Consider the following 9,362-nt stretch of genomic DNA (forward strand, 5'->3'; position numbering starts at 1 on the left):
GAGCAATAGTAACAGTGACGCCTGACTCGGTAAACGCTGCTAAATATGTCGCAATCACACTTTTGGCCTTTGGGGATTTTTTAATATAAAACCTAAGCAGCTTCGTGTCCTCAGAAACACACTTTAACACGGTGACCCCAACCAAACAAACAAAATCTTGTTTGCCGTGCGACCTCAATGCGACCGCGCAGTTACACGCTCCTACTGAATATGCATGAGGCCCAGCAACTGCCAGTGCCTTTACTCGCTCCCGCTGAATATTCATGCGATATTCAAAACACACAAGAAGAGGAAGAATTCGGATTCAGCGCGTCTCCGAAATACTTTTCCAGCTGACGGGCGTGACGAGTTTTCAGAAGGGTCAGACGTGACGCTACGTGTGCCGTACATCATTAATGAGAACGCTGGGATATTTAAGTTACTTGAAAGCGCAGAGTTAATGATGTTGCAGGTACCAGAGAAGGTCACAAGAAAGCCATTTCATTAGCAGAGTCGCTGATCACCTGAGAAGACGGTCATTAGCCGAGAGACACATTCAGAAAAGCAAAACCGCTGGGAAATGAAGGTCACCGACGTCCATAAATGGAAATGGAGATATTTTATTCACCATGAGACAAGAACAAGCAATATGATAAGTCAAAATCCAGACAAAAAGACAGAGAGCTAATCGAAGGAAAAAAAGTGCTGTGGAAACACAAAACAGCATCGACTTCCATAACCAGGCAAAAGAGAAACACAACAAGATTTACCGCTAGCTACAATATCTACGTCCGTTTCAGTGCTCAAAGAGATAAAAATGTGTTTTTCGTTTGTTTTAAACATCCAATGTGGTCATGCCGGCATGTACAGCGTGTTTATTTTATTTATGGGGTTTCAGATGAACTGATAGTCCGTGTTTGTGCAGAAATGGCCTCTTCAGATGCGATCAATGTCTGATATAATACATTTCATATTTGGCATAAATTCGGGAAGGTCGTGGGGGCGAGGTGGTCGTGTGAGACTGTACAGGTGCTGTTAGCGTCGAGCTCGACGACTAAAGACACATGGGATCCACTGAGCAACAGACGTGTCCATTCTAAAAGACAGAGAGAGAGAGATTACATCACACAAAGGAAATGTGTAGAAAACTGTCTTTGAATGGTGTTTGTTTATCTGTACATTTGTTTATCTGTGTGTTTGTAATTACCTTGCATTGGCACAGCGTGCACTCCGTGCCGTGTTTGACCCAGGAGGAGCCGCTGAACCGCGTGATCCCGTGTTCGTCCTCGCAGGTCTTGGTGATGTCATTGCGGACGGCGTGTGCCTGGCACGGGTCCGAGATGCAGCGTGGGCAGCATTCGCCCTCGGGCACCAGCGTGAAGTCGCAGTCGGACGGTGGGCAGGACAGAGGCCAGCAGTCCACTTCCCCCTGCTGAACAACGGAGAGAACATATCAGCATGAGCCAGAACTGAGACGTACTGAGAAAAACAGACACAAATAGCCCTGATCACAGTTATACCAAACATATGAAGAGTTGTCAGTACAAACTTCAGAGGGAGTTTGAACCAACATGAAAAAATACTCTAGCATACTGAAATATTTTATGTAGTAAACTACTAAAATTCCTAAATGCTACAGCGGTTTTAAACCTTACTATGCTATATTTATATTGTGCGTCTAATTCCCTGATAGCACACTACATCTGGCAGACGTCTATTTGACATCTGCATTTACATCTGGAAAACATCTGCAATTCGTAGTTTGCTCATCTGCAATACGTCTGCCGTTAGATGTCATGTAGACATCTAGAAGACGTCTGTAAGATGTTTATAAATTAGAATGGATGTAAAACTGCTCTTTCTGAGACGTTTATCAGATGTTTCTACACAGCAGATGTTTTCCAGATCTTTAGCAGACGTCTTACAGATGTACGTGTGCTAGCTGGGTTTAGAATGAAAGTATACTAAATATGAAAGTATATGATATTAAAGTATACTACAGTATCAATTCAATATAGTTACAGTAATAATACAGAATACTACTGTATCCAGATAGCACAGGTACGTCTGTAAGACGTCTGCTAAAGATCTGGAAAACATCTGCTGTGTAGAAACATCTGCTAAACGTCTTAGAAAGGACAGTTTTACATCCATTCTAAATTATAAACATCTTACAGACGTCTTCTAGATGTCTACATGACATCTAACGGCAGACATCTCCGAGACGTATTGCAGATGAGCAAACGCTCACAAAAATACGATGTCTGCCAGATGTATGCGTGCTATCAGGGTATAGTATACATTAAGAAAGTCAAGTAATTAGAATAATATACTACAGTATACTAGCTTACTATAGCAAATATTAAAGTATTTTTACCACAATTTTTCAATTCACTATAGTTTGTGCTATAGAATACTCTAGTATACATTAACAAAGTGTAGGAATTACTAAACTATACTATAATTTACTACTAGATTACTACAATATTTTTGTCATATTGGATCCAAAATACATTAGCATACATTAACAAAGTGTAAAATACTGTATAAATACTACAAAAAAAAACTACAGTAAATATGAAGGTTTACTACAGTATTTTTGGCGTTGGATGTATTGGTGAGCATGAGCCTCATAACCGCAGCGATGTGCAATAATTGCTGCACTGCTGTCCTGCTATTTTCCGCATTTTAATGCAAGAAACTTTCAGGGGAATAACTGCAGACAGTGGCAGGAGAAAAATAACCGAGTTGACATTTAAACCGCACAAATATTCATGCAGTGAACAAAGCGTTACGAGCAAGACATTACAAACTTCATCATTTCCATTATATTACATACAACGTGCCCGAGCGAGGAGGATTTCTCCGGACACCTACAAGCCATCCCTCAGTGCAGGTCATAGTTTTGAGACCCGGCTTAGCAGAGATTTGGCTCAGCTGGACTCATTTTAACGGGGTTAGCGCTATCACCACGGTAACGTGCAGAAATGAACCTGAGATGTCTTTCCCTCGAACCCTGAATCTCTGACCGGCGTGAATGCCAGCATTCAGACGCACGGCCTGTTTTGATTCGCTCTGCTCGCGCCGGTTTGCTTATCAGCTCGGCTGAATGTGTTTTTCCTACAATTATCCAAAGCTGCCCGTTTCTGGAGCACTCGCGGCTCTCGCGCACTGAATGTCAATGCTGTGGATATTCTCGGCTGCATATTTCTCGGCGTGTAGTGCGGAATGAGATGCAGAAGACAATTCGAATGGAATACTAGGACACTGTGTAGTGTATTACCATAATAAACGCTTCATACAGCAGTTTCCCATAGGAGAGAAAAGAGAGCAAATGTAAACTTTCGCTTATGTCTCATCGGCGTCTCAGATATTTCACAAATGTGTGTGTCATTAGAGTTTGAGAAGAGACGTCAACAGTGTGTCAAACTGAGCTCAGATTTGGCTCGTCCGCAATCAAAAGTCAATCTTATTGAAGATCTCGATATCAACTCCAGATTTTGTCCCCTATAATCCTCCATACTCTTCGTGCGTTTTAATACTTGAGTTATTTTAAGAGAAACATTTGAGAGACACTTAAATGAGAACTCCATCAAATCTCCTGAGCCAAGAAAGAGCAACATCTGAGCAATAACATCTCCTCTGGGCTGCTTCATTGTTCCTCATCACGTTTAATTTCACCACTGACGTCCACCTGGGAAATAACTCATTTATTCATTATGAGAGCATTAGAGAAACCCTCGCTAGATCATCTCAAACCTCTCGAGCGTCTCTAATGTCCAATGCAAACGGTCAGATGTTAAACATGTTTGTTTCAGCTGCTGCTGTGATTCATGAACACAAACCTCTTTGAATAAACATTTAGAATAAAGCAACACTAACCGCGGCACGCACACGGACGTGTGGGAATAAAACACAATTTATAAAGAGTCAGTTTGTATAGAAAAGAGTCAACGCTTTAATTTATAGACTCTGAATGATCAATCTGCACACAATCATATACAATACAGACTGCTGAGACTGCACTGGGAATGCGTTCCCTCCCTCTCTCTTCAGCACTCTCTCTTTCTTTCTTTCTTTCTTTCTTTCTTTCTTTCTTTCTTTCTTTCTTTCTTTCTTTCTTTCTTTCTTTCTTTCTTTCTTTCTTTCTTTCTTTCTATTACTTTAAGTAATTCTCATTCTTATTCTCTCCATCCCTCCATCCGCTCGATTCATTTCATTCGTCCTCCTCCCGTGCGTGGAGTAATAAACTTCCCGTCTTTTTTTATTGATGTGCTGGACGTCTACGCCGGTCGGCTGCTCATGGAGAATAAAAGCACTTGAAAGAATGTTCCAGCGCATATGTTAATGAGGGCTGTAGAACATCTACGAGCCAATCGGGAGGGGGTCACAACAAAGTGGTTTCATTCAAAAATATCCCCTCGTGAACGCGCATTAGACGAGCATATGGATGGATGGAGACTGGAACAGCTGACGGGTGTGTGTGTGTGTGTGTGTGTGTGTGTGCATGCGTGCGTGCGTGCGTGTGTGTGTGTGAGGGGGTTCGTACACTCGGTAGGGAGCATTTGCAGATATGCGCACTACATACAACGAGTATGTGGGTTAAAGTCAAATGACGTCAAACTGAGATTTCCTGCAAAATCTGACCTGACCGCTCAGCTTGCTCAAAAACAGTTTTTTGTTGATTTCTAATCAAAATGTGCAATTGCAGCTTCAATTGCAGCTTTTGGTAAAAACCAAAAGCTGTAGCTTTGTATACTGTGGTAGGTTACATGAGAGCAGTTTTTACTACACCAGCCCAATGAAAAGCTAAAGGTGACAGGTGAAGGTCTCACCAGACATTGGCAGCGCTGGCAGTTGTCGATCCAGGTGTCACCGCTGGAGTAGGTCAACAGGCCGTTCTGATGAAGACATTGAGATGTGAGTCGAGGGTCGCACTCCGGACAGCAGAACAGGTCCAGCGTGGGGTTGTCACAGTCGCACACCATCCGTCTGCACATGACCCGACCCGACTGCAGGACACACACATAACACACACGTGTTTAAATGGGTCGTACTATGAAAAACACAACATGACTTTGACCTGTAACACGCGATAACTTTTAGTTTGTGTTCAGAAAACTCAAACACACACACACACACACACACACACAAACTCAGTTACACAGACACACACGCACACACACTCTCACACACATTGTGTTTAGCACTGGCTTCAGTCAAGCTTCGAGTTTCTAATAATGATTGACAGCTCTCGCTCTTCCACATCAATTAAATGGCGACGCTCGATTAGATTCCTCGATCTGTCCTTCACCATGAGCTGGATAATTGCTAGATTGATTATTTAATATCTAAAGCTCATCTTCCTCGCTGCTTCCACCAGATGCAAGAAAACATTTCAATTAAAGACGTAATTACCCAATGTGACCGGCAAAATTGATGAGGGTCAATCGCTGTAATGAGAAATGTGACTCGACAGCGCTGCGCATTAAAGCGCCACAAACACCTTCCATCCTTGAGCTGAATCACAACCGAGAGAAAAGTGTAAACTCATAAACTATTACGGCTAAAACAATTACAACCAATCGAATACTTCAAACGTATAATATGAACTTCTTTAGGTCAACAGAGCGTGTGATTCGTGCAGTCTTGTGACCTTGCTATAGCATTAACCTCCCGTGATTTATGGTCAGCTCATGCGTCGTACAGCAAACACACATCCGCCGGTGTTTGGACGTTGCGCCCTTCATGACAGCGAGGATGTTTACTCTGACCCGCACTCAATCATCAGTCGTGATCGTCACATCCACCCATAATGCATCACTCTCACTGACCTGGCACGAGCAGACCGAGCATCTGTCATTGTCCAGCACCCAGATCTGTCCGTTGTGCTTGACCTTGTTGTCATGGATACAGTCACCGGTGCAGTTGTGACCGTGGGGACAGCGACAGTCGTATCCTCCGTCAAGGTTAAAACACACGGTGTCGTTGGCGCATGTGCTGCGTCCCGTGCGACACTCGTCGATGTCTGCAGAAAGTGACGGCAGATTGTTCGTAAACACACGAGCGTGGCGTTTCCAGTGTGTGGGTGCGTGTGTGCCATAGAGTACCTTTACACGACTCTCCGTTGGCGGTGAACACCTCGTTGTCATGGTAACCGTCACGGCATTCGCAGTGATACCAGCCAGGTAAGTTCACGCAGGCGGCGTGTGCATCGCACTGCACCAAACCCTCAGAGCACTCGTCGATATCTAAACACGCACAAACACATCATGAACCGCCACAGATCCCTACCTAGACAACTTCACACACGCATACTGAACGGAGAAGACAATCCCATAATGCATTGTGCACATGGTAAAAAAAGTCAGTTAAAGACGGCAGATGAGTTCAGAGGGTGAGACACGCAATTCGCTTTCTTAAGTATATTTTAAGTATACTTACAAGTACACTGGTTAAACTTACCTTTGAGTATACTTTGATGGTAAACTTCAAGTACACAACTTTAACAATTATGTTTTTTTTCCGAAAAGTGCATAAGAAGTTGACTGAAAGTGTACTTTTGAGTATTTTTAGTTTAAAATAATATACATACAAAGTATACTTATAGCCAGTGTTGGGCAAGTTACTTGGAAAAAGTAATTAATTACTAGTTACTAACTACATATTCAATAGTGAAATTAGATTACTGTACAAATGACTCTCTTCAAAAAGTATTTAGTTACTTATTACTAATTACTTTCTATATCCTACATCAACCTTGATTAGTCAAGTGATTCAAGGATAGACATGAAACGGCTCTTTTAATTCATTCAAATAAATCATATAAAACTACATAGAGTAGTATTATTAACTGACCAAAGTATACGAATGTGAGAATTATACATTAAAGCACAGATTTTAAAGTTAGACTCTGAATTTTATGTCAATTTCACTATCGCACACACATATATTACACACAGTATTTAGTTTAATTACTTTAGAAGTAACTGTAATTCAGATACAGGAAAAATAGAGTAATCCCTTACTTTACTTTTTCAAGGGGAAAGTAATTAAATTACAGTAACTAATTACTTCGTAACCAGTTACACCCAACACTGCTAATAGCACACTTGAATAAACACAGAACAGACAAGTGTTACTCGTTTTAGTAACTGCTCATGTACTAAGCAAATTAATTTTATTTCAATTATGTCTTTAATCGAAAATAATGTCAAAACACAACAAATCTTCATGGTCCTAAAAACATTCTTAATTTTAATTTAGAGAAAATATCACATTTTTCAGGTGGAATATGACCTGTTTCAATCGCACACACCATCAAACAGACACCGGCTCCTAAATCTAATACCATTTTCAAACAAACGAGTTTTACAAATCACACATAATGAGTGTAAATGAGATTAAATTAGAGTGTGGCGGGTGGAAAGGGACATTAAAGTGATTATTACTCAGAGGGTCGTGAGGAAAGACGCCCAGGGAAGATTTTCACAGCGATTAAACACAGAAATTGGGTTCGGTCCTGATTATAGCCCATCATTATGAAAATGACTCTTCACACATGGATTCATCTCCGTCCAATCACAGCTTCACTTTACTGCGGTCATGTGACCATGAGGAGGTTAACGGGCTTCTGTACATTTTCACGGAGCAGATTGATGATTATTCTGTGTGAGCTCGATATCATAACCCTGAACCTTTAAATGGCGAGGTGACCTGAGGACTTTAAATCCAATACAGTTATTTTCACGTCTCAATTATTTCTCCTAGACTTCGCTGGGATGAAATGGAGAGCAAATGGAAACTTTTCTTAAGTCTCGTGAGAAAAAGAGTCAAGACATCTCACAAATGTCTCTGACGTTAGCGTTTGAGAAGAGATGTCAACAATGTGTCAAGTCTGCGATCAAAAGTCGATATTATTGACGATCTCGATATCAACTCAAACATTTCTCATCACATTTACTCGAATCCAGATTATTTCACCTCTACAATCCACGTTCAAGAACATCTTACACTTGACATTTCATTATGGCCACACATATCAAGCGCCGTGAACTTTCACGAACATTTCGGGAGTCTAAATATAAATGGAAAGTTCTGGCTCGCACACGCTTCTATTCTCCTCTCACACAAGCCGATACGAGCAAAACATAAATGACAGAATCTTCTGTTTTAAGTGGCTTGTGTTCGCTGCAGACGGCTGAAATTGTTAACGCAGAAGTCTGTCTTTGAAACCGAGACGCTGTCTGGACGATCTGCGGCGTAACAATGAAAGAAAATAAATAAAAGAGCTAGTCGCTGAAGAGTCGCACGCTATCGTATCAGAAAAGATGTCAGCCTGCTAAATATAAACACGCTGGATGAGAGGTTTATCACGGGCGACTCGGAGATGATCTCTCACTCATCCATAAACTGAATTCATGTTAACATCTCACATACAGAAACTGCACACAAAACCAAACTGATGTGTGTCAATGGGAGAGAGCAGATGAGACAGAGAGAGAGAGAGAGACATAAAGAGATCCAGAGAGAAAGAAATCATCCATCATCATTCTCCACACACACTTTACCCCCCGAAAAAGATTCTTTCATCATTTATTCACTGTCATGTCCAAACACAAAAGAAGATATTTTGAAGAACGTTGATGACCAAACAACACTGAACCCCACTGACTTCCATTGTATGAACACAAACCTTTTCTCAAAATATCTTCTTTTGTGTTTCACTGAAGAAAGACTCACATAGAGATTTACCACCACATGAGGGGCAATAAATGATGACAGAATTGTCCTTTTTTGGCTAAAACTATTGCTATTAAAAAAACAACCAAATGATGGATATACGTGAGCTGTAAATGTGAAGTTTATGTTATATAAGCACGAAGAAATCCACTGAATTAAACAGCTTCATCACATTACATTAATTTTCTCCTCTCATTTCATACCTGATGGACTCCAGGATCAGATTATAAAGGATGAAAGATTGATCGTTCTGACATCACATTATGCGACGCTTGAGAAACAACAGACAGAAAATGCGAAACTCATAATGAACAGATCCGGACACACACGAAACGGCTGGAACTTGATCTGTGAGCTCTGCTGAATATTGATATTAAAATCCTGGCTCCAGATGAAAAAACAAAGAAAACAATACGAACATGAAACAACACTATATGTGTGCACGTGTGTGACTTTCATCACACACACGCGTGCACTCCTCCTCTGAGACGTCATTTACATGTAACAAGCCACTTGTGAGAAGCAAAAGGCTTTAATTAAGCGCCACTAATTAACTCACAGTGTGTGTGTGTGTGTGTGTGAGAGAGAGAGATATATTTTATATTTATATTATATTTATGCCTTACTCAGCACCTTAGTTT

General features: G+C 41.1%; 1 protein-coding gene across 1 annotated transcript in view; it reads right to left on the bottom strand.

The window, feature by feature from the left end:
• Positions 1 to 583: 583 nt before the first annotated feature.
• Positions 584 to 9,362, bottom strand: part of nell2a (neural EGFL like 2a) — a 59,793-nt gene continuing 51,014 nt past the window's right edge. Inside the window, exons 16-20 of the mRNA XM_057329595.1 lie at positions 6,090 to 6,230; positions 5,814 to 6,007; positions 4,815 to 4,991; positions 1,187 to 1,411; positions 584 to 1,075 (exon numbers count right to left, since the gene is read on the bottom strand). Of these exons, the coding sequence (XP_057185578.1) occupies positions 1,034 to 1,075; positions 1,187 to 1,411; positions 4,815 to 4,991; positions 5,814 to 6,007; positions 6,090 to 6,230 (779 nt within the window). The 3' untranslated portion in view covers positions 584 to 1,033. The remainder of the gene's footprint in view (positions 1,076 to 1,186; positions 1,412 to 4,814; positions 4,992 to 5,813; positions 6,008 to 6,089; positions 6,231 to 9,362) is intronic.

This window comes from Triplophysa rosa, linkage group LG3, assembly GCF_024868665.1.
Source record: "Triplophysa rosa linkage group LG3, Trosa_1v2, whole genome shotgun sequence".
Taxonomy (NCBI): Eukaryota; Metazoa; Chordata; class Actinopteri; order Cypriniformes; family Nemacheilidae; genus Triplophysa; species Triplophysa rosa.